Raw genomic sequence first — 27266 nt, 5'->3', positions numbered from 1 at the left:
AGGTATACATTTAAAAACCAAAGGACCAGACATAGCTGAAAATCAAAATGCTGACACAGAAGGAAGTCTTGCAGTAATCTCAGTGCATGTAAACGGAGAAGACACAAATGTTAAAGCAAACAGGGAAGAGAATAGCTGTGGCGCAGACATGAAGATAATCCAACATAAGAATAATTGGTGTCCCTGAACTACAGGATTGACAAATGAAGTAAAAAATGTACTTGAAGATATGGAAAAACTTCCCAGACAGAACTGATTGTGCAGGTTAAAAGCAAACTCCACATTCCTGGAGATTTCCATACTCTAGGCTCTATTCCAAGGCTTACCCTGAAGAAGCTTTTGAACTGTAGGCACACATGAGGAAAACTTTGGGCATCCAGAAGATCACCATCAACTATAACAGAAACAAATGAGACTGACCTCAGAATGCCTCACAGCCGTCAAAGCCTCAACACAATGGACCAATGTCTGCCAAGCTCTGAAACAAAGTGTGACCTAAGATTATTATAACCTGTCCAGATGCCATTCAAATGTAAAGGCAACAGACATCTTTAGACAGTATCATGAGTCTTCTTTTAAAGAATTTACATGAAAACCTTACTAACTGATACATAAATCATGGTTTCAAAACAAACAAAAGCCATCAAGGGTAAGGAAGCTCTGATAAAAGACTGACAAGTAAATATGGAATTCACTTAAATATAGAGTCAAAACTAAATAATTATGAGAACATGTAATTATAGAGCACAGGGTACGCCTTAGGAATCTGGAAAATACTGAAATTATCACACAACCTACAAAATTCAGGGGTTGTTGAATGGAAGAAGTATGAACATTTTCATCTGTTAGAGAAGGGAGTCAATCAGTATTATCTGAAACTGATTCAGAAAGTTACAGAAATAAACAATAACCCAGCCTCTCCTTTCTCCTTCATAATCACTTTCTTTTTAATCCTTTAGGGATCTTTGGGAAAGAGCCCTCTTGTGCTGAAAAACTTTTATATGACCTAAAAACTTTTATATGACCTTTCAGCTTCACTTTGGTTTATATTATCAACTGATACTAAATACCTGAAAAATTAAAGACAGCTTCTGTGATATGATCCCAAGTGTGTAAAACTGATTGTGCCCATGAACTATCTCCACCAGCTGTATAAATAGAAAATACTCAGATCATGTTCTTCTTTGTGAATGATGGGCTTGAGGTTGTCTCTGCATTAGGACTGTTTGAATTCTTCATGACAAAACATATTTTGTTTTATTTTGTTTTTAAAATCTTTAAGTTTGAATAGAGTTGACACATAATGCTACTTTCAGGTGCACAACAGAGTGATTGGACAACTTTGTGTGATGCTGGGCTTCGCTCCCCTCTGTCACCACACAGCGCCATCACAACACCATTGACTGTATTCCCTGTGTGGTGCCTTTCATCCCCGTCTTACTCATCCCACAACCGGAAGCCTGTGTCTCTCACTCTCCTGCACCCATTTTGCCCATCCCTCCTCCCTTCTGGCAACCATCCATTTGTTCTCTGTATTTATAGGTCTGAGATTGGATAATAAGATTTTTAAAGCAAAAGCAATAATTTATCATTTATTATGATGGAAAGGCTGGCGGAATTGTGCCAAGATGATGACCGGAGTTCATTCCGGGTGATGCAAGTGTGGATGATACCTAATTGAGCAACCATCTCCAGAAAGGTCCAAAGTCATTGGCAGGTCTCCCCAGGTTCCCCAGGTCACATTCCTTGCAGACCTTTGCACCCCTCACTTTCTTCATTCCTCCATGAAGGTCATGCCTTCCATGCTGAAGGCATATTGAGCCACTCATAATTTCCCAGCCAGGTGGCCCGCTCTCATGGCCTCTTCATTTCTGATTGTGCACACCCTTCTACCTTCCCTCTTGGGTACACTCGGCCATGCTCCTTTTCCTATATTATGCTTACTCCTCTTTTTGAAAATCCCTTGTTATTATTTTATATGGTGGTAAAATTATAAGAACGCGAAATTTATCTTTTTAACCATTTTTAAGTGTGCCATTAAGGGGCATCCTGTACATTCCCACCGCTGTGCCACCATCACCACCATCCATCACCAGGGCGGTTTCCATCTTTCCAAATTGAATTTCTGTCCCCGCTAAGCACTAACTCCCTGTTCCCCCCTCCCCTCAGCATCTGGCAACCTTTGTTCTACTATTTATCTCCACGTATTTGCCTCCTCAAGGTCGTTCGTGTAAGCAGAATCATGTAGTATTTGTCCTTCTGTGTCTACTTCCTTCCTTCTAGGCTCATCCACACTATAGCATGTGTCAGAATGTCCTTCCTTTGCAAGGCTGAGTAGTATTCCATTGGACAGAGTACCACTTTTGCTCTTCCATTCTTCTGTTGATGGACATCTGGATAGCTTCTACCTTTGCGGTATTGTGAACAAGGCTGAACACTGAACAATGATGTACAAATCCTACTCATTTAAAGATTCTACTTGGACATTATCTTCCCCCAAGGAGCCATCCCTGAATCGTACATGCTCATTGTGTCCTCATGAGATCTTGTGCCTATACCCTCGTATCTCTCAAGTTGTACCACAATTGCTGACATGTAAGTACTGTTCGGCATCTTTCTATTGGCTTCTTTAGAGCAGTAGTCATTCCATTCCACTCAGGATCCCTGGTGGCTTACCAAATGCTTAGGACACAGGCAACACTTGATTATATTTAGGAAAGAGATTTCTTGTCCAAGGTTGCAGCATATTCCAGTAACACAGCTGGACCACTGAGGTCAGAGAATATAAGAATCCCACACATTCTAACATGCAGACCTACCAGAGTTCAAACCTGCTACGGAAAGCAGACAACAAAAATAAAGAGCTAAACAAAAAAGAAATAGTGAGATAGGAATCTCTAAAGATGTCACATCCCTGGGAGCTATTATGGTAGCAGCCCCACCCCCACGTGGCTGAATCTTTATCCCTTTAAGAATTATCAGCTGCATTGTATGTTGGAGTTCTCCCAGGAGCTATAACCAATAGGATGCATGTACATGTAGAGACAGGGATTTATTATAAGGAACTGATTCATGCAGTTAGGGAAGTTGGCAAGTCCTAAGATCAGAAGTTGGCAAACTGGAGACTCAGAGAAAGCTAATGGTATAGCTCCACTCCAAAAGCCAGCAGATTTGAAATGTAGGAAGTACGGTTTTTAGTCATAGTCCAAAGGCAGTTTGAAGGCCATCAGGCAGGAAGAATTCTCTCTCACTCGGAGGACAGGCAACTTTTTTTCTATTAAGACCTTCAACTGATTGGACCAGGCCCACCCATATCAGAGAGAGAAATTTGCTTGACTCAGTCTACTCATCTAAATGTTAATCTCATCAAAAACTATCCTCACAGAAATACCCAGCATAATATCTGGTAACCCCACGGTCTGGTCAAGTTGACACACAAAATTAGTCATCACACATAGCTTACCAAGTCATACATGTGCCCAATTTTCTGATCCAACATGGGGGTGAAAGAGGGATATATTAGAACAATGTGTTTGTCCTTAAAATACACATACAGGAATCTTCACGGCCTCTTTATTCATAAACAAGAAGCAACCCAAATGCTCATCAATAGTAGGATGGATTTTTAACTGCGGTATATTTGTACAACACAGATGTTCTGCACCCTGCTGCCTGGAGCCAGCAATGGGAAAAGAATCTGGAAAGAAAACATGTATGAATCAGGCTCCATACAAGAGACTGGGGTCCTTACATTCCATGGCTTTACTTTCTTCTCACTTTTCTCCAGTTTCGCTTAATTCAATTTTAGAATATAATGTTCTCAGAATAAGATTTCAAAGCAATAATAGTGCTCGTGGTAGTCTGTTTCTTATGTTTAGATGTACTTTCCTAGGCAGCTGTGCTTATGGGTCCCAGCCCCTGAGTGTGATGGGTGGTCTGTGTTCACAGCCGTGAGTGCAGACTGAAGACCTCTGAGCGGCTCTCTCCACTTCCAGAGCGCAGAAGTCCATTTCCCTGCAGTGCGGTTGTGGACTGCAGAGAAAGGCTAGTGGATACTCTTGCCTGATGGCAAGAGAGTCACAGTTGGGGAGGGACAGTGGTCTCTCAGGAGCAAGAGGGACAGGGAGCAGGGGTAAAAACATTCCAAAGTCTCTCGAGAGGCTGCACAACTAGCTGGACCCTTCAATAATACCAATGTCTTGAAAGACAAAAGGCACAGGGAATTCCCCTGGGACAAAGATCAGGTGATGTGACAAATGACATGTGTGATACTTGATTGACGCGGGTGGAGGGAGTGGGAGGTGCAGCTTAACGGATGTTACTGGGACAATTGTGGAAATTTCAATATCAGCTGTCTTATAAGTAATATACTTTAAATTTCCTGAATATGAAAGGAATTTCTTGAATATTTTTTAGAAAATAGATACCATAGGATTTCCAGGTAAAGAGATAAAAGATCTGCACTTTCAAAGACTCAGCACTCACCCCTAATTCTTTGTATCTTTGTATTCCAAGTACCTCTTTCTCTATACAGTTATATGTAGAAAAAACAAAGGTGGCAAAATGGTAACAAATGATGGATACGTTGATGAGGGATATACACATTTTCACTGGACCATTTTTGCAACTTTTCTGCAGGTTTTGTAATTTTTCAAATACAAAGTTGGGGAAATTTTTAAAATTTTCGTTCTTCATATAGTCAAACATTTGACATTTTCTTAGTAATTCCTTTTTTCTTTATTCTTTTTTTGTTTGTTTGAGAAAAAGAGAGTGCATGTGAGTATTGCAGGGAGGGGCAAAGGACGGGGAAGAGAGAGAGAGAATCTCAAGCAGACTCCACACCAAGCGTGGAGCCTGGTGGAGCCCCACATGGGGCTTGATCCCAGGACCTGAAGATCATGACCTGAGATGAAATCAAGAGTTGGACACTTAACCGACTGAGCCATCTGGGTACCCTCTTCGTATTTTCTTGTATTGGGTTATGTGTAGAAATGTTTGAAATTGCCTATGTGTCCATAATTAGAAGCCTGGGTGAGGGGCATGAAGCTTGGAGGTGCCCTGGGCCAACTGTACCTCTATCCCCAATGGCCTGTGTGTTTCCTGGGGTGAGTGTTTTCAGTACATGTTCAATATTTCTTTTTTTTTTTTTAATATTTTATTTATTTATTTGCGAGTGAGAGAGAGCATGGGAGGGGAGAAGGTCTGAGGGAAAAGCAGACTCCCCACAGAGCTGGGAGCCTGATGAGGGACGAGATCCCAGGATTCCAGGATCATGACCTGAGCTGAAGGCAGCTGCCCAACCAACTGAGCCACCCAGGTTCCCCTAAATGAGCTCATACAGCGTGTATTCTTTCATGTCTGGCTTCTTCCTTTAATAATGTTGCACATAGTGGAGCAGAGGTTTGTTGTTTTATGCTGCTTAATAATATTTCATTGTATGAATATTCCATAATTTAAAAATCCATTCTACTGTGGATGGACACTTGGGCTGCTTCTTGTTTATGTATGAAGTGGCTATAAAGTTCCTTGTACATGTATTTTATGGACAAATATGTTCTTTTCTGTTGGGTATTCATCTAGGAGTAGAATTTTTAGGTCACAAGATATACATATTTTTAGCTTTGGTAGATACCTCAAAATAGTTTTGTATAACAGTTGCTCTAAATTACATTCTCACCAAGAATATATGAGCATTGCTTAAAATCCTTGCCAACTCTTGATATGGTCATTCCTTTTAACCTTAGCCATTCTGATGAGGGTGTAGTGTTATTCCAATGTAATTTTAACAGTATACATTTATTAAATGCATACATGAAAATGATATGCCTATAAATGGAGTATTACATAGCTATCAAAGGAGATTTAATATTCTGGGGATATACTTATGTCAAAGAAGAAAAATAGTATATAAACTCAGTATACAGTCTGTTATATAGTATATAAATTTGTTATAATGTGTCTGTTGTTTTTATTTTAATGTGTACATATTAATAAAGAGGACTAGAAGAAATTCACCAAGATACTAGTAATTGGTTCTGTATGATGGGGTTAGTTTCTTTCACCTCATACTCATCCGTAGTCATGAGATGATCTGCAATGGGCAAAGATTAATTTTAGAAACAAAAGAAAACAACAAAGAATATTTTCAGGAACAGTCTCTGCCCGGGAAAGTGAACCTTGATGTTCAAAAAACAAACTATACTTCTCTGGGCCTGTTTTGTCACCTGTTGCATGAGCCCGGGTCAGGAGCATAGAGTGGTGTTTGTCACCAAGCAAGCACTCAGTCAATGGCCACTTTTGAAAGCACAGTACTTCTAGGACTACAGGCGAGGGGTAGTACCCTACCCTCAAGGGAGGGTTCAAAGATGAACAAGAACTTCCAGGTTGCGGCAATATGGCAGGCTTTTGCTGGATTCTGGATTCCGCAGGGCCAGGTAACAGGGTTTCTGGAATGAGGAGAGGAAGTGGGGAACACAAAGCAGCATTCTAGGCACATGGGGGTTGGGGATCGCGGTGAGGATACTGAGAGGGCTGCCTGGGCCTTCTTGTGGTCCCAGCATGTGCCAAGGCCATTAGGAGTGGAGAGGGTCTGGGGCTTCCCCTCTGCTCCTGACAACAGAACAGGATTGGCCTTCGCCCATGTTCCCTTAGAATTGGGAAATGCTAGTGGTCTGGGTCTGGGGGCTTGAGCCTACAGTAGCTGGCCCCTGCTTCCTGTGTCTACCATCTCACTGGGTTTCCAGTCCCACTTAAAATGTACTGACTCCCACCCCTCCGCTGTGTTCCCTCGTATTCCTGGTATTGAAGTGGTTCTGTTTTTGGTCATCAGCAGAAATTCAGGCGACAGCTCCAAGCCACAAGTAGGCAGATTTAATTTGGCTGATGTGAGAGGCCTGGACATCAATATTTTTTAAAAGTGTGTATATATATATATATATATATATATATATATATATGAAAATTCCCTCAATGGTTCTAAGGCCCAGCCAGTGACAAGCAGTGGTGTATTCCTGCTTTGTTCTTTCAAGCACAGTGAACATGTATTTTTCATTATTTTTGGTCAATGCCAGTTCATTCCAGGCTTTTCTGACACAATGCACAGGGGTGTTTGACACTTACTATCTCCATCTTGATCTCATGTCCAAACTCTCATTTTCTGCTTGTGCCGTTTAAAAAAATATGATTGTGGAGCTGGGCTGTGGCCATGATTGTGTCTTAAGAATTCTGTTTTCCTTCACCTTCGGGATAATTGGCAACTATCTAGTCAGAGATTTACTTTTGAGAGATGTGAACACAGATACATTTTTCTCCTTTTGCAAGCTAATTTCATAAAGTTGGAGTATATGTTGCTGTCTAGTATTCCTTTCTATGTATCATTAGGAATGTATGAGTGGAAGTGGGGAAAAACCCTAATAAATTTATGAGACAGCCTCGGGCTCCACAGTGGGCAAACCCCACAGCTCTGCCATGTCCTCTGGGACCAGGTGTTTTTCTCTCCCTCTGCTCTGCAACTTCAGGGTACCGGCTTTGCCCCCAAACCACAGTGGCTTCAGTCAGGTCACCCAGACAGAATCATGTCCAGAGGCAAAAGACTCTTGGAAGGCCACCTTGGGTGTGAGAACTTTCTCCAGAAACCATCAGCAGAGTTCCCTTCAAGTTTCATTTGCCAGGATTGGTCCCATGCCCACTCCTGAACCCACCGCACCAAAGGGAATGGGTTTTTTTAAGCCCTGGTGATGGGAGAAGAACACACTTCGCTGGGCCACATGAAGGGGTAGGGTCAAATGGTGTAAAAACACCAGAACCCAGCTAGTGTGCAAGAGGGGAGTATGTTGAAGCACTCCTCACTGTCTGCCTTTTTTTTTTTTTTTTGGATTATTTTATTTCTTTATTAGAGAGAGAGAGAGAAAAAGCACAAGCAGGGGAAGCAGCAGGCGGAGGGAGACGGAGAAGCAGGCTCCCCACTGTGCTGAGAGCCCAACGCGGAGCTTGATCCCAGAACCCTGGGATCATGAGGGGAGCCGAAGACAGATGCTTAACCAACTGAACCACCCAGGTGTCACTACGCAGTATTTCTTGAAAGTTGTGATTTTGAAAAAGAGGCAGAACACACAAAATAATATTAAAGGATGAACATTTGACATAGAATGGTCAAAGACCACCAAATGGTAAGTGAAAGTTTTTCATATTCTAGTGCTGGTTTAAACTTGACTCTCCAAGGATTGTATGTTTCTCATTAATTTTGCTGGTGAACTCTTCCAGAAGACATGCCCCTCCCACCAAGTCCCTCAAAGAGCTTCATGTGTGCTGCAGTCTTGGGAAGAAAGCGCACCAGGAGGCTGGGGGGTGGGGGGCAGCAGGCACAGTGGTCACCTGTTGTCCTGACCAAGAAGCCCACTGCCCCCGGGGCCAGGGAGACCATACTGAGCAGCCAGCTGCCTACACTTGTTTCAGGCGCGATTCTAGGTTATATACTCTTCTCTCAAGCCCTCCTCCTACCTGTTTGTTGCTCGGCTAACAAGCGACTGTATTACAAAATGGTAATGGAAAGAAACTGAAGACATGCCTGTGACAATAACCAATAAGGATGGTGTGAAGGCATGCTAAATTCTGATTGATCACTTCTCTTTGATTTTGGTTAAAATGAAAGAATAAAGGCTGGTGCAGGGTGATTTTACTAGAGAATGTAATAAAAATAAATTGAAGAGAAAAGCAACAGAAACAAAGAACAGGGAAATACACCAAAATTGCAAATAGAAGTCATTTAAAAGAAGAAAATATTCTACAACAGATGAAGAAAGTTTTAATTTGTTTTCACATTAAACATTGTTTACCACAATCAGCTAACAGAAATTACTGCAACATTGGTCAAGATGACATAAAACTAAGGATAAATGTTTGTTATGAGAAAACCTCATTTAATGTGACTGACGATGTTAGATACTCTATTTTTCATGATAGGATAAGATACAACTTATCTTGAACAGAAAGCAAATAATTCAGATCAAGGAGACATGCTGAGGTTTTAATAAAGAAGAAAAGCTTTGCCTTGTCCAGAACACTTAAGAAAGTCTAGGATAATTTAGGTAAAAGAGGTGAGTTAGATACCAAGCACTGGGCAGGGTCACAGGCCCATAATTCAGGCTTTATTTACATTACGGATCTATGCAGCCTTTACCTCTCGGTAAGTGAGCTGTTATTTTTGGCAGAGGGATCTTCAAATAGTAGCCTTGGATATGATTAATCATATTTTAACCTCAGGCAGTCCAAGGAACTATTTTCAAAGGGATAGTTGAGTATTTTCATGGATATACTATTAAGGCATCTAAATTTTTGGTGTTTTCAGTATATAATTTTACTGCTATTTTATTTTGTTCTCCATTTTGCACAACAATGTTAATGTTATCAGGAATTAAGTGACATAATTCCTTCTCTACTAATGAACCGGTTTATCCATTTTGCAAACTTTAAATTGAGGTCTTGTAAAAGGGAAATTTATAACATGAGAACACACAGAAAAATATATTGAAAACTAAAAGATAATTATTTTTAAACCATCATAAAAATTCAATCATAATTAACTAATAGTCTTTAACTTTGGAAAGACAGAAGAGTAATTAGAATTAAAATAGGTATTAAAAATAATTACCAGTAGTTTGTTTTACAAAAGAAGAATAGAGCCATAAATGGCTTAATTGCCCAATTAAGTAACTATCAGTTTCCTCTTAAGTCAACACTAACTGAATTCACATTTGAGCTAGTCAACAAAGCATATAAATATTTAACATCCGAATACAACATTTTAGTAATAACAGAGACTGCATAATGCTATCCATTGTTGCTCTGTGTGCAAATTAACCCGGTTAAATATCAAAGATACATTGTGAATACTCCTGAAACTAACAAGAGAATATTAAACAAATTTCTTAAAGATTCAGAAACAAAAGTAGAAAACAAATTTTAACATGGATGAGACGGTGTTTAAACAATAGATGAGACGGTGTTTAAACAATAACTGACTTAACCAAGACCTTTAAAATTAGCACTGAAATGCACTACGATATATATATTTTTTTTTTAGTTTACAGAAAGAATCTATAAGTACAGGTTGCAGAAAGAAAATGTTTGGTGCTATTTACATTCGTTTTAAAACTCTGCTCTATACAAATTTAATTCTGATCAGTATGAACAGTATTTTCGTAGATCTACTGCATATAAAGCCTTTTCATCAAAGCATTGACAATGAACAAAATAACCTGATTACCTTTAGACAAAGCTGACCTTTTGAAACCATTTACACTGAATGTTTTTAAGGGTCATGGACACTTACTTAAGTACAGAACATAATGTCAGCCTGCAACTTCGTTTTTATAAAGGCTAAAGTTATTTATATGGAATATTGTTCTATATACTACACGCCAATCTATATTTAAGTTCTATAGTTAGGTATTTTATAAGTTTTTTATTAAATATATTCTACACATATTTGTAATTTCATCCAGGAAGAATTTCTTCCCAGTGAAAAAATATAAAATCTTTTATATTTTTACAGGTTTAGATGAAACTAGCTCATGCTTTAGTGCTGTGCAAATTGGTTTAGCATATCAATTTTTAAATTATTGGTACAAAACAAAAGAATGGCATCCTCAATCATGTAGGATGCCTTAAAAGTCAGCTTTTGATTTTAATACAATTGCAAGCACTAATACCAAATGCAAACTACATAAAGAAACAAAATTAGTTACTATGGAGAACTATTTTAATTTTAAGAATTCATTTGAACTCTAATGAGTGAGTGTGACACTGGACACAGTTACAGACGAGCAATAATTATGGAAAAATTCAATTTGCCGATCTTCAAATACATGAAACTGATGAGTAAATGAGGTTTTCTATTATCTCTGCGCGGCAATGCAAGTCTATGAGTATGGAATTGACCCTCCCACGTTAAGGCTAGGAAGCGCACTCGCACTCCTTTTGTGCTGCGTGGACAAGCACTCGGTGACCGCGTGACTGAGGAGTGCGTATGTGAAAGGAAAAGCAATTTGTTTCATCAGCTCTCCGCTGAGTGCTTTAAACAGCAGGCACATTTTGTTTTTCCATGTGTTGCGATGAAAACAGTCACACTCAGTTGTGTGTTCTGTGCCAGTGCAGCCACCGGGGCTGACTCTGATAGAACGCCCCCGACATTTCAGTTTCTTTTCCATTTCTCCCTCTCCAGTTGGCCCACTAATTAACTCCATTAATTGCTGAGTGTTTTCCAGTGTGGAATATTGTATTTCTGAGAATTTCTAGGTGCCATAAACCATGTTGCAAATTCTGCTGATGAAGAAAATAATGTCAATCTTTTTTAGTGCAAACTATATTGATTTGTTAGTTCTGGTGATGAACGTTTCTGTGGCAGCAAAATGGCTTCCGCTAGGGAAGGTAACTTGTTAACTCTGCCCCCGGAGATTGACAGCATTCATAAACCAACATATTTTAAAACTGCTCAACATAAACAAAGATACTAGAAATAAAAAATCGTAGTGAAAAATGTTCTTGGTTCTTTTTACTCTGATGCGAGAAGATGACAGTGTTCATGAGATCATTCAGTTCCATGTGTTTACAGGCAGACTCTCCCTAAGGGATTCTGAAGCAATGTTGGGTCTCTTCCGTCCCAGCAGCATGAAAGACAAAGACTACATCACAGCACACATAGCGGACAGTGTTTACAGGATTACACAGCAATTACTCTCTCCAGTCTTTTCACGATTCCTCTGACCTGGAGAAAATGCAGAAAAGCCTGATTTATAAAAATGCTCAAATTAGGGGGCGGGGGGAGGGGGGGCATCCAAACATAGTAAGAATGTTTTTTTTAATGTTTGCAATTTTTTTTAATTAAAAAGCTATAATGATAATTATAGCTGTTTTAATTATAGCCCGTTTCCAGGATGTCTGGTTATTTGCTTAACAAGCTCTGATCATAAACAATGAAAACTTCCTTTCCCTCAGAAGGTCCAAAAACACGGAATCATTTTTGAGTGCCTGTCTCGGCAGCTTGAGCGAGAAGCCTCTGCAGTGTGAGGATTACCTTGAGAGTTGGGCTCTGGCAACGTCTCTCTGGCCACCAAATGCATCACCGTTGTTTTGCCAAAAGGAAGTTTTAATGCTATGGGAAAAACAGAAGATAGTCTGTTACATATATACTGACCTACTGAAATCACTAATCAGAACTGAAACCATTTAAAGAACTGATCGCTCTTTGCAGGACCTCCTCAGCAGACTGAACTTCTTACCAGTTAGAGCATCTCTTAGAAAATGAAACTGGGTTAATATTATCAGAAACAACTCAGAAATTATTCTGCCCAGCTATGGCCCTTAGTTTGACACCAATAATCATACTGTTGAAGGAAGGGGACGAGAGAAAATATGTCATTAATTAATATTGGAGATAACCTTCAGAGGAGAAAAGGAGCTAAAAAAAAGTTTCTGAGAATACCTTTTCTAGATTAGGGAAAAGTTTAGATTAAGAGACATTTGTTTCTGAATCTAATTATCTGTCTAATATGCAGCACCTAATAAAATTACTGCACTGAACAGGCCACTATAATGTAGAAATAGAAAAAGCAACAAACTCAATTTTAAATATTTATTATCAACCCTATATTTTTCAATGAGAAAACAATTTTCTTTAAACAGTTAATTTAAGAGAACCACTATCTTGGCATTACTAATAATCGCTGTTATCTAATCAAGTCTTAACTTAAAAGGTTTTTTCATTCATAAAAAGAAAATTTATTATGAAATGCTTCAGACATAGAATGATATAACACACACCATGTATCCACGAACCACTTAAGCAAATACAGACATTAAGTTTCATTGTGAATTGCTTTGTTATTCTGTGTGTAAAATTAGAAGCAGCCAGTATATCTAACTTTTTTAAAGTTATTTCCATAGTTGAGATGATTTAGTTATGACATCCATTATCACTTAGCAAGTACCATCCTCCTGCTACCTGCTTCTTAAGTCTTGCTCCATAGGATGGTGGTTAACATGTAGATTGAAAAAGGCTCCTAAATATCTTCAATATTATTCATAATCAAGGTGAGTTTCTAGCTCACTTAAAGTTGGCCAGCCATTATTTAGTCTATTCTCTTAAGTTCTCAAGTTCAAATGAAGTATGATGGTCCATAAATACACACTTTGATGAAATAAGAGGAGGCCTTTTTTGGATCATCCCCTAGGGCTGATTTAACATTGACATGCAAATAATAGAGCTTTGGATTATAAAGTTTTTCGTCAAATGTACTGGGAAAGACTGAACTTCAAGTTGCATATCAGTCTCCTATCATCTTCTGGACTCTAGTAAGCTGGATCTGGGTTGAAAATCACATCTCCAATACTTGCCAATGTGAGATGAGTCATGAGCGAGTCATCTACCTGCTCCCCTGGCCTCAGTTTCCTCTACCCAAACACAGACAGTAATTCTATCACCTGTCCTTTACAGCTGTATTGACTAACTGAAATAGTCAAGGACCACTGTGTAGATCAGGGCTTTGGACAAAGAAAGCACGCAGTCAATATTACCCTCATCATCACCTTCATTTTGAGAAAGCGAGGAGGACAGATCTCAGAAAACAGGTAAGTGAGAGGAGAGGTACATTTAGGGAAGTTTGGACAGGCCTGGGAAGCTGCTGAGTGGCTTACCATTTGAGGCTACAGATTTGATTGATGGGGATTATTATTTTTCTTTTCCATTTGAATTTTAACTGGAATTAGTGGATATGGATGATAACAGTTTCAAAGAAGGGAAAGGAAGAATTTAAAAGGTTTTCTCTTTCCTTCACTGTGGATGTTTCTGCTTCTACTCTGACTCTGTATAATATCTAAAACTGGACTTTTTTTTTTCTTTTATATATTTTATTTATTCATTTGAGAGAGAAACAGCAAGAGAGAGTACGAGTTGCAGGGGACAGGCAGAGGGAGAAGGGGAGAAGCAGACTCCCAGGACCCTGGGATCATGACCTGAACAGAAGGCAGAGGCTTAACCGACTGAGCCACCCAGGTGCTCCCAGAACAGGAGTTTTCAGCCTCACATAAAAATCACCCAGGATTTCAGTTCAGCAGTACACTGGGCGATGGGGGAAAGGGGAGGGGACAAGAAAGGGGCAGAGACAGAGAGAGCTCTCCTCCAACTAGCCAGCATGTAGAAATCTGCATTTCTAAGTAAGTATCCTGGTTGATTCCTGACTGAATGCCACAGTCTCCATCACATTTTGGGAAGGAATGAACAGCAATGTATTGAGTGTCAAACTTGTAGCTGATCTTCTTTATCCTTAGTAAGACTGTTATCACACCTTTTCTTTAGTAGACTGAAATACTATGGAACTAAAAAGTTTTATCTCAAAAAAAGGGGATTCAGAGCTATGTTTTAAGAAACTGGTAACAAAGAAATTAAATCTGAAACTTACTGGAACCGTAAAATCCCAAGAGTGGCAAAGAATGCCCAGGTCTCCTGGTTTAACTGTCCACAAAATGACTGAACCCCACCCACGGCTGTACCTACTGCTTATATGTAACCAGTAACAAGGAATTCACTCTTTTCCCTTAGTGGTCTATTCTTTCTTGAGGCAACCTGACATGCTCAAATAATTCTATTTTGTAGTGAATAGTATCTGTCTGCATTTGATCCCGAGCTGTTGGTCTTAAGTCTAATTCAAGGTTATACAGAGCAAGTCTCAAGCCATACAAAGCTAGCCTACTCTTCAACACCAGCCATTCCAGTATTTGAAGATAATTACCATGACCCTGTGTACTCTCTTCTTTATTATTCACATTCAAGAACACAGGGAAACTAAAAAGAAAAATTGTGACCAAAAAAACCACATAGTTGGATGTTATTCAACCTTTACCAAACACCCAGCTATATTGATCAATTTCATTGATAGGTTTAGAGAAAAAAAGTCAGACTATATTTACACAAAAATATTAAAGTGGATCACTTCATTTACCTACAAATTTCTAATTATCAGAGTATATTTGAAAAACAGGAACTAAAAACAAAATAAACCTGCTGATGGTAGAGAATGTACCCCATAAGGGGGCACTATTGAGCTATATGTCTCCAATCACATATAAAGAGCAGTGATACCAAAGAAGTGTTCACTGTGTGCCAAGTACTGTTTTAAGTGCTTTGAATATATAATTTAACCCTAGGAGGTAGGCAATATTGTTAGCCCATTTTATCAATGAAGAAAGCTAAGTATCTTCCCCAAGATTCCACAGCAGGAAGCAGCAGAGCCAAGGCACAACTCCAGTAATCAGGTTCTAAATCTATTCTTTGAATCCTCACACTACAAGGTCTCTCTAGCGAAACTCATTTACCTTCATTTCTGCTAAATGGGCAATTATAACAGAGTCAGACTGAAAACGCATTATCATAAACTTTGCCTACTCTGTGTGTCTGGCTTTAAGTTAAAACTATTACATCTAACATATAGTATCCAGAAGTACAATAAAATTACAAAATAATAGGTATGGATTCCTACATCTAAGGAGAGAGAGTTTATTTTATAAGTGAGTAAACACTTCTCACAGTGCTAAAATGAAATTCAACAGAATGCAAAATGTAAAGAAGTAGAGTTACCAAAATAGGCAGAATTCATGAGTTTGAAATAATTTTTTTTGTAAAATCAGCCAACAGCATTGAAACAAACAAATGAATGCCACTGCCATGAGACAGACATTAAATCCCATTACAAAGGTGACTATTACCTCCTAATGTGACATTTCCATGCAGAAATCGTCCTTGATAAATAAGTCGTAGAATATTTGGACTGCTGACCTGCTCTTCTTCCCAGTCTGAAAAGAAGCAGTGAACTTGTTAGGTGTATTTCGAGACAGTGTTAAGGTATTATTGCATTGTTTATAGTCCTGAAGTTTAAAGATTAAAATGAATGAGTTGGGGAAAATCTAATCCTAGGAAAAGAGAAATGTCATTTGAAAATTAATTACTATTACCAGTAATTAACAGAAAATACTATAATGTTCCAATTTTTGTACCTGTTAAAATATATATTTGAAGCTAGAGACAAGTAGTTTAACAAAGATTTTAATATACTGATAGAGTAACAACAAAAAAATGTACCTCAATAAAACTAGAGAACACAAATTTTAAAAATAAAAAATTAACAATGTTTACTTTTGGATAATATTGATTTATTATTCTGTCTTCTGAAACCAAATGATAAACATTATAGAAGATACTACTCTAAGTTCACTTTACCCAAAATATTCAGAAGAAGAAGACTGAAAAATATTACAAGGTATACACAAATATGCTTATAAAGAAAATCAAAAAACAAACTGGTGAGTAGAATATGGGTAGCAGAATAGCAGATGGGTAGCAGAATATTTCATTTTGTGTACAACTTCTGTTATAATGAAATATGGAATACTACTCTGTTAAAATACTGAGTTAAGGACACTTATATTGTGATAGGGTAGAGGGTTAGTGATTTCACTAGCTGGTAGATGTAATAATTTAAGCTCTGATTGTGACAAAGATTTGAGAATTCCATTATCATCTTTCTCAAGAATTCTTGTATGATGTGTTTGTTTCCTAAAGAAGGAGCTGTCAACACAAGGATGAGTTTAAAATATCCTGAAGGGAAGCGACAGAATAGAGGTAAGTAGAGCACTTTTCCTTCTGAGTGTTCAAAATGATAAATATGAATTTGATAAAAGTGTGCCTCCCACTGACTCAGAACAACAGAAATAGGACAGGAGAAATCAATCAGAGTCCTTTCTTCTCTAGCACCCCCCAACCCCCGCCCCGGGTGCTTTTTCTTCTGGTCCTTCCTCCCCAACTTGTATGCCTCTGTTGCCTTCTGACACTAGGGCTCCCAAGTAACTCTTCTTCTAGAAGAAAGATCAACTAAGCCTCAGTATGGATTACTCTGAATTCATTGCTCCCAAAATTACCATTTAACAGACTATTCCAGGTCAAGATTGAAGTGTCTATACATATAAAGACAAATGACAGTGTCTAATTCATTAGAAAAAAATACTCTAAAAATCTGTAAGTATTTTTTTGAGATGCAAAACTTGAAGCTACATACTTCACTATTTTATACAGAGTGTTGTGATTTCTACATACTTCATTGGGTTTAATATGCTATCTACCTTTTCCTCTCAGAGGATCTGTAATTTAGAGAGACCTACAGGACAATGTTTTAAGGAGGCATTTCAGCAACTGGTAACATATATTTAGCAGATTTTTTTTTTGGACCTCTGAGCTGGTAAGAGCTATTCTACCTATTAACTATATTCCACTAAACTGCCTAAGAGCAGACCAAGAAAAACTCTTTCCAAATTATATGGCACCAAGTGTTTTCTTCTACCAGATTTAATATTCACTATACTTTCATTATTAGAGCCAACAAATATTTACATTTGCTGACCTATTATGAGATAAAATGTAGAACTAAATTGTTAATTTAAATGTTTTAGGTAAAATAAAAATTGTTTTCCCTGCATTGCCCAAAGTTGCTGGGTGAAGTGGCAAACTTAGGAAAGGTCGGGCTCAAAAATTTGTGTGGTGAAACTAAGTAAGGTGGGATTGATAAAATCAATTTCCAATGCTGGGAGTTGGCTGGCTCACTGATTTAGGACACTATTTATGACAAACACCTGCATTTGAGTCCTGCAGGAATTCTTAAGGAATTCTAATTAAGGAATTCTAATATCTAAGTCAAACAATTATGAAGGTAAAAGTACTTTTTTTTAAACCACAAGTTATAATGCTGCTCCCTAAACATGAATTTTTTAGAGGAACTGCCCTTTTTTGTCTTGTGTAATCTTTTCTACAATACCATAGATGTCAAAACTGATCTTTACCCTCTCCTCCCCATATCACAAAAGTAATCTTCTACATCACATTTAGTATAACATCACTATTAGACAAGTATTTACAAATGCTTTTCCTAGTTACTGTTGTGCCTGGCTATGAGGAAATTCCCATATCCTAAGAGCCCCAAGTTTAGTCTACTTCAGCTTTTCTGAATTCCTTTCTTACCTCTAATCTGATTTAGGAACTAACATTGACTAGTCCCTTAATTATCAAGGGAAGAAAGATCCAGTCAATTGAAAGTATTTGTCCAAATCAGTTTTTCTTAAATGTATGTCTATGAATCCTGAGTTCAAGAACAACAGAGGCATGGTTCTGAAAGCCCTCCTCAAAAAGTTTTAAACCATGTTTTCATTTTAATGATAATCTGGAAGAGATTATCTAGATAATTCAAATAATCATCTTATAACCAACTACAGTCTTTGGATTTATTGCCCAGATATGCAGTTTATGGTGCCAAGCATACTTCTTTAATTGTCAAGAGGCTAATAAGAAAAGAACAGAGGTTCACTAAATACATAAACAATGCATTCTTGCTAAGTGAAGGCTAAATGACAATCGGGCACACTGTAAATGAAGGTTTTGTGGTGAATCTGCAGAGAACTGGGTCCTTGTAGAGCAAGCAGGAGCAGAGGCATGCCAATCTCAACAGTACTATCTATATTCATGGCACAAGCAGTGAGTTGATTTTAGCAAAAATATATCATTAATGCTGTTACTTTAAACATTATTGGTTTTAGAATTATATTTGCATTCTCTTTTTAGATCTGTTTTAGTCTTGTGGTTGTAAATGCGTTAATAAGGATAAAGCATCTTAAATGGGTTTTATGTTTCTATCTTAAAAAAAAATTGTAATAAAAATAATTTAAGTCAGCACTAGGGAATCTATAGGAATTTTTTCCTCTAAAGGAGTTCCATATATTATTTAAGGTTGAGAAACACTGATCTGATTGATTCATTTTGAATACACTGTGTTCTTTGTTGAAATGAGTCTTGTCCCTTAAAAGTCCAAACTGCTTTGGCCAATAAAATTAAGTTAAATCAGCTGAAACATTGATATCACTATAATACATGCCCTAAAAAGGACCAAGCTGACTTAGGGCAAGTTCGAAGGAAAAAAACAAGCTAAAGACTCACTGTAGGATGGCAAGGCAAAGTCCTATCACATGGTAAAGAATCAGAGAAAGTAAGAATACCACTCCCCGATTCCCTCAAATTTTGTTTGTCATGGATACTGACTTGAAAATGCAATGCATAAATGGATTTTATACCTTCTTGCCCTTGTCGTTCAGAGGACACACGAAGTGACATGAATTAGAGATTAACTTATGTCAAACTCAATTTTAAATAGGTTATAGTTATAGATAGGATAGACCAATGAGAAAATAGTTTAACTTGTTAAAAATAATTTTTTATTATCTTTTACTTTGTGTTTTGATATAAACAGATTTACTGATATGAAAGTTATGTGCATCTGTTAGCTACTTTGTGTTTTTTTTTAAAAAACAATTTTCATTCATATTAAAATGGTTCTAAGGCAAAAACAGATTTTGCATACCGGCTCCATCCCATTTTGCAATAAAGTAGCTGAAGAACAAAGTGACAAATAACAGTGTTCCTTCCCCTTTAACTTCCAAGACTAATCTCTCAATTATCTGGTTTTTTTAAAATCTTCATAACTTTTTCAAAATGTTTGTGAAATGAGGTAGGGCATAAAGAATTAACATTATTCATTCTCAAGAGAAAAACACCACTCACCCATTGGCCAATTGTCATACACATGCTTTGCAATGTCAGAAGCAGAATCATTAGGAGAAAACAGGAACTCTTTTGTTTTCCCGCTTACCAAGATGAGGCGCAAATTTATCTGAAAGAAGACAAGGATTCTTTTAATACAAATCTTGAAATTTTGAAATTAAATAGAAATGACTCCTAGGTTTTTCATTTCAATCACATTCTGAACTATTACTAATGCTATGTTCTGGTTTTATCTATTTAAATTCTGTAAAGACTTTTTTTTTTTTTTTTAAAAGAATGACAATTTGGCATATGATTTCATTTCCATTGTTTAAATATATGGGGGGGCAGATATGTTTGTCATAATAAATAAAAGGAAAACCAAAATTCATTATGCTTTTATATTTTAACTACTCCAACAATGTTCAGAGTTGGGCTTTTGTAGGTTATCACTATTACTTTAGCATACATATTTTCCACTGAAAAACTAACAAAAGTGGTGATGCTGCAGGTCACATCACTAAACAGAAGAAAAATTTAGTTGATAATCTACTTAGAAAAAATAAAGGGGAAATAATGAATATAACTTTTTTTTTTTTAAAGATTTTATTTATTTATTTGACAGAGAGAGATCACAAGCAGACGGGAGAGGCAGGCAGAGAGAGAGAGGGAAGCAGGCTCCCCGCTGAGCAGAGAGCCCGATGCGGGACTCCATCCCAGGACCCCGAGATCATGACCTGAGCCGAAGGCAGCTGCTTAATCCACTGAGCCACCCAGGCGCCCCAATATAACTTTTTATCCTACAAAAATTATTCAAATGTAAACAAATTAACCAGAAACAGTAAAGAACTTTACAATGGTTAAAGGAGGAATCAATAATATGTTAAATCCAAACGCCCGATCATTTATTGTGGGAGGGCAGAGAAGAAGCTATGAGTGACAAAGGACAGAGATTCATCCTCAGTGAATAACCTAAGGTAAATAATGGAATTAAAATTTTTGTGGTCCAGTGAATTTACACTTCCAAGTAAATACGTCTGTAAATGTTTTGTAAAACATTTCTAAATGTTCATTTTTAAATTTTTTTCTCTATCCATAATTATATAATTATATGATTTATTTTTTAAAACCGTGAAATCACTCATTTCCTTATAAGTTACAGAAATGCAAGTGGGATTTTCTATACTTCTGGGCCTCTGTTAAGAGAGGAAATAAGGCCTTCCCAAAAGTTGAGTCTAGTCCAGAGCTGAGTCCTGGGACTAGCCCAGCTTCTTTATATATAAAGAACAGAGAATGTCATTGTACCGGTTTGAATTGTGCCTGGTCCCAGGTTAGCCAAGCTCTCTTCTTCAGTTACCAATACTTTTTCCTTCTAAAAAAATACCAGAAGATCTTTAAGATGGCCAAGTCTACAATGAATAAATTGGTGCCTACCACAGAGTCATTTAGAGGCCAGGTCACTGATTTACTATCTACCACCAACATGGCCAATGCCATTCCCAATGCCTCAAATGTACTGAAAGTTATAAAATATCTCCTCTAGAAAAGTGCTAAAAGCACAAACAATTTCTCATTTACTGGGATGTGACTGGATCCCACATTAGATGGAGGAGAACTAGACTCTATACTAGAAATTATATTCTAACTGTATGTGCATTCTATTTCCATGAAAAGTTTTTTAGAAGATAACAGAAAAAGAAATCTATATTCCAGGTGAAAAGCTCTTTCTATATGTCCAGTAAGAATTTCTTGCTGCCTTTTTAAACCAGAATGAAATTTGAAATTAGACCAAAGCGTAATACAGGAAGTAATACAATCAGTAATACAGTAATACAATCCAGAAACTTTTTTAAGTTCCATCTGAACAAAATTCAAGTAAGTTTATAAGAATGATTAAATTTTAAGAAAGCACCACTTAGGGCGCCTGGGTGGCTCAGTGGGTTAAAGCCTCTGCCTTCAGCTCAGGTCATGATCCCAGGGTCCTGGGCCCCGCTTCCGGCTCTCTGCTCAGCGGGGAGCCCATTTCCTCTCTCTCTGCTTACTTGTGATCTCTTGTCTGTCAAATAAGTAAATAAAAAAATCTTAAAAAAAAAAAAAAGGAAGCACCACTTATTTATTTTATAAAAAAAACAAGTAATGAGTGATTCTTAAAGCAAGGAACGCAAGATCTCTACAATATGAATTTCAGTTCTCAAGAGATATACTATTTATAGCTGTCTCTTTATATGTGATATTGATAAATATATACTATATACTTTGAATTTATATGGAATCTTTTAATGGAATCAAACTATTATATAAGGGTTCTTCAGCCATTAATGTCCAAGAAATTATGCCCCTCATAATGGTTCAGCCATGTGTTTAACGAGAAAAAAAAATAATTAAATTCAAGCTTCCTAAGAGTTAGGTAAATGATATAAATCTACTTTTTCTCAGAATCGTCTTTTAAGTTTAGAACTAATCTCTATTGGGCTTTTATTCAAATTATAATGTTTAAAAGTAACAAAGAAAAAGGGGAGGAAAAAGGACTTAATTCTTAGAATCTGCAAAGACAATGCCAAAGCATACTTCAGTCTTTCCCTATTATCCATCAATACGGAAATGGAAAAATAGCTGATGGTATATCCTTACTATAGAAATCTCTAGTTGTTAAACAACACGAGGTATAGATCTACATGATGTGACATGGAAAGGTGTCCACAATATATTAAACTAAATAATACACATCACCCACACCATAAATGGTTCATGCAGCAAAATTCCCAGCATTTATTTTAAAACTAATATATATCACTGTTACCAGTAAAATGATTATTTCATTTTTGTGTTTCAAAATCAATGGTCTAAAGAATTCATGTGCATCTAGATTTTCAGAATGTTGGAAACTTTGGGCCCTTCGCTGTGTTTGACAGATTTAAAAACATTTTTTTTTTTTTTTAAAGTTTACAGGGGGACATAAACGTTTTAGTTTGACACAGACCCTCCTGAGCCCTACTTACTCACACTGGCCTTCTTCATAGCACACTTATGATACCTGCCTGGCCCCAGAAAACATTAAAGTTTGTAACTCATGGTAGAGCTCTGGGCTACAAATTCAAAACAAGATGCAAGGTAAGATTTCAAAATCTACTGAGAACTTAATTACCCCTTTGGGTAGGGAAAAAAGAAAATATGAAAACTCTAAGTCTATAAATACATAAATCTAAGAAATCATTAAATATTACATTTAAAACAATCTAAAACTGACAGTAACAGTTAAAGACTGCTTCAGGAAGGAAGTTTATGTCCCAAATTGAAAATAACAACAATAAACCCACAAACTTAAATTGCTGAGTGAAGTCACACATTGCCTGAAACACTTTTGCTGCCTAGTACAATGGGTGATATATAGTAGGTGTTCAGTATTTGTTGACTAGTATTTTAGTTTCTTTCGTTTCAATAAGCAAGTGGAAATGTAGACTGGAAAGATCAGCACTAAGATTCAAATGAAGGTTTCAGCATTCTGGGTATTTTATCAAATGTTGTGTTATGTGGAATGGGAATGGGAGGGGGCACCTGGGTGGCTCAGTCGGTTAAGGATCTGACTCTTGATTTCAGCTCAGGTCATTAATTCAGGGGTGGTGAGATAGAGCCCAGCATCAGGCTCCAAGCTCAGAAGGGACTCTTGCTTGAGATTCTCTCTACCTCTCCCAACCCCCACTCTTAAAATAATAAATAAAATAAATCTTAAAAAAAAAAAAAAAAAGAATGGGAATGGTTAATAATCATTTTTTAGTAGTTGTATGGACAGAGGGATAGTTCCAACATGTAAACACCTCAGTGCTTAATTTGTTAGGCTTTGGATCTTCATTGTCAGTAACATGTTTATATAAAATACTATAATTTAGTAAGGCATTTTCAAAAGCAAAATTAATTCTGATTATTCCTAATTTTTAAATGAAGCTAAAGACAGGATTATTGATATGGAAGATTACTGGATGAATCTGGACTTGTTCCTGTGTTTATGTCTGGGTGACAACCTTCCTCCGAGACTAGAAGTATACATCTGCCCCAGTACACAGGCAAGTGTACCTTAGGGCTGTTAACACCAAAGGAGGAAAACACTAAATTTCCATGCTTTCTTTAGAAAAAATCTTGAAAGCAATCACCCAGATAAACATCTGGATACACAGGATGGTCAGTACTTAATTACTACTATATAATAGTAAGAACTTTCTCAAGCTTATTCAGATAAATAATGTCAATTATAGTTCCTCTCAGTAAATGTATGGCAATTCCTATACATGTGAGCTAGTTTCCCTTAAAAGATTATGTTCCATTTATTTAAATATTAATGAATTTTTTTTTTTTACTTCTTTGAAGCCATGCTAAGTCAATAAAATACCTTAAAAGAACTTTTGCTTGTGGGGTCCTAGAATTCTTGACACATTGACAATGGATTAAAAACAACTCTTATTTACAGCTTAAAATGTGATACACTACATGTACATACTTGTCCAAAAATAAAACTGTTAATCAAGACTCCAAATTACTTGATATGAGATGGAGCTTCTATTATGTAATAAAATTTCCAAGGGATGGTGTTCAGATTATCCAAATGAAAGATACATTTCATAGTTACTTTTGAGGCAAAAAAAAAATCCAAACAAGACTTTTAGTGAGGTAGCAACCTTAATCATTTCCTGTAAGGCCAATGAAATGACACAAACTCTCCTATGCATGTATTTCAGTTAAAAAAAAAAAAAAGAAGTTTTTGATCAAATTGTTATCTCTATTTGTCAGGCTATAACAATCTAGAGACATCTCTAGAACTTGATTCACACAACAATCTGTTTTCAACTTGTCAGGCTGAAAAAAGAGGAAGTAAACAGGGAAAGTGGAAGATGAACTGGAGTGGTCCTTGGAAATGAAACAGACAAGTATGGAGATAGACCATGCCCTGTAAAAGAAAAGTGACTGTTTTCTACCAAGAGATCAACAGGTTGATCAGAAAAGGAATTCCGCCCTCCCCTAGTATATTCTATCAAATAAATAAAATCTTAAAAAGAAGGAAGGAGGGAAGGAATTCCCAACATTCAAATGAAGAAATTTTTGCCTTTGTAGTGCTCATTCCTGCCTTTCTTTGCTAAAAGGCAAGCGCAAGTGGCCAGTGGAAAGATGTTAGACTTTATTTGCAAGTCACTTTTCAAAAGCTCTCAATTTAAAACTCAAGGGGATTATACAGAGTAAATAAAGCTAACCCCAAAAGGTTACAGACTATACAACTCCAAATATATAATATTCTTGAAATGACAAAACTATGGAATGGAGAATAGGTTAGTGGTAGTGAGGTTTTAGGAAGAGGGGAAGGGGGAGGGGTGGCTCTATCTATAAAAGGGAAGCACAAGGGACACTTGGGATGAACTGTTCTGTCTCTTACTGTGGTTGAGTGGTCATATGAATCTGCACATATGATAAAACTACATAGAACTAAATGCATACACACAAACAAGTGCATGAAAAACTGGAGAAATCTGAATGAATCTGTGGACTTTGAGACTATACTACAGTTATGTAAGATGACAGTACCAGCAAGGAAACCCAGGTGAAGGGTATATGGGATTTCTCTGTACTGTTTCTTGTAACAAGTGCATGTGAATCTATAAATATCTCCAAATAAGATGTTTTTAAAAACTGGCACTGGCTGAAGATTTATGTAGTATTGTATGTCTGTCTTATTCTTATTTGCATTTGAAGATGAATAATGCTTTTTAAAAAATTACATTGTATGAAAATAGCTACTTGATCTAGAAAAAAGGATATAAGTCTACCAGTGACTTATTTTAAGACAATGTATAAATTTAAAAATAGATAAGCATGTTTTCTTGTTCCTAGAGTTACAGATTTGTAAATGACATATTTTGAATTTTTACTAAACATTACAGAAAAATGGAATGAGGGAGAAATGTGCTTTTTTTTTTTTTTTTTTTTACATAGGACTGTTTTAAAACAAATTATTCAAACAACAGTGCTAAAATATGGTAATCATATATTTTATTTTTTTTTTAAAGATTTTATTTATTTATTTGACAGAGAGAAATCACAAGTAGATGGAGAGGCAGGCAGAGAGAGAGAGAGGGAAGCAGGCTTCCTGCTGAGCAGAGAGCCCGATGCGGGACTCGATCCCAGGACCCTGAGATCATGACCTGAGCCGAAGGCAGCGGCTTAACCCACTGAGCCACCCAGGCGCCCGGTAATCATATATTTCATAACTTTGTTTTAGTTGTTCATTTATTCAAGCATTTTCTGAAACAGACTGTGCTTGGTGCCTTAAGGATTTTGTAACCTTGAAGCTGTGAGAGAGACATAAAAACATAATTATGGGGGAGAGGGTAGCTAGGATATAAAATTTTAAGTGCTCATAAATATTAGCTGAATTAATTTTTAAAACAACAAAAGGAGGACCTGTGAGTCTGACATTCCAGAGTAAGGTCTATATGGCCCAGTGAACAAAGAAGGAGAAATGCTAACACTTGCCATTTATTGTGTGGTTTTACTGTCCATCGGGTATTGCCCTTAGTTACGACTCACCTAGCCCATTTCTGAAGCAGGTATTACTACCCCATTTTAGAGTTGTAGGAATGAATTTAGAGACTTTAGTAAGTGGACAAGCTAAGATTTGAACCTGAATGTGCTAACAACACAATATTTGATGTTAACCACTCGGGTCAAGTGAACCAGGTGGTCCCAGCAAACTCCTTACCAATGTCTCCATATTATTCTCCAGCAACATCTCAACCACTCTTGCCCTCACTATGGTCCAACCACAGGTACCTTCTCTCAGTTGCTCGAAAGTGCCAAGTTCTTACTTGTCCTAAGGCCTTTACACAGGTGGTTTCTTGTGCATGGAATGCTTGGTGCCCCACACTCCCCACCCCAATCCACACACTCTCTGGCTCCCATGTGTTTGAGACAGGACAGCATGAACAAATCCTCCTGAGCCTCATCCTCCTAGATGAAATAATGAAACTAAATTTTTGAAGAAATGGAAAAAGAATTTCAAAATAGAATTAGAGAAGCTAAGAAGCATTCCTATTCCCCACTGGAATAGCGGCATTCCTATTTATGAAGAAGTTATATAAAGCATCCATGGAAACAGATTTTAACTTCTAAGAAAATACACCCGAATTCTTGTCTATGAATTTACTTGTTTATGGAGTCATAAACTAAGGTACACTGGGATTTGCTAAATGGATTGAAACTACAGGATCTTTTTCTATATTCTTTTTAGTACTCAGCATGATGTTGATTCTAATATACATGAAATATGAAATCTTTATAGGTAAAAACTCAGTGGAATTCCTTTTTATTTGTAAAAACACTTACCTAACCTGAACAATAGGCAAAGGGGAGGCGAGACAGTTCTCCAGTTTAAGTTCCCAAGTAAAACTTTTACGACATCTCATTTTAGTTGGCATGTGAATTTCCAGAATATTTAACTCATTTTTAAAATACAGGTAGAGAACAACATTCCAATGCAACATTTAATGCTTTTTAAATTATATGACCCTGTCAACTATTTCTTCATTAAATTATTTTTTGAGCACTGAACACAAACAAGAAACTGCTGAGTTATGCAAATGAATTAACAACAATA

The 27266-nt window shown here is 37.0% G+C and overlaps 1 protein-coding gene across 1 annotated transcript in view; it reads right to left on the bottom strand.

Annotated features, from left to right (window-relative positions):
* Positions 1-8783: 8783 nt before the first annotated feature.
* UBL3 (ubiquitin like 3) overlaps positions 8784-27266 on the bottom strand; it is a 65563-nt gene continuing 47080 nt past the window's right edge. Inside the window, exons 2-5 of the mRNA XM_032314469.1 lie at positions 19652-19760; positions 15760-15846; positions 12074-12151; positions 8784-11764 (exon numbers count right to left, since the gene is read on the bottom strand). Of these exons, the coding sequence (XP_032170360.1) occupies positions 11712-11764; positions 12074-12151; positions 15760-15846; positions 19652-19760 (327 nt within the window). The 3' untranslated portion in view covers positions 8784-11711. The remainder of the gene's footprint in view (positions 11765-12073; positions 12152-15759; positions 15847-19651; positions 19761-27266) is intronic.

Source organism: Mustela erminea, chromosome 15, assembly GCF_009829155.1.
Source record: "Mustela erminea isolate mMusErm1 chromosome 15, mMusErm1.Pri, whole genome shotgun sequence".
Lineage (NCBI taxonomy): Eukaryota > Metazoa > Chordata > Mammalia > Carnivora > Mustelidae > Mustela > Mustela erminea.
Note: the sequence above shows the minus strand (reverse complement) of the source record. Positions and strands in the feature narration are given on the sequence as shown.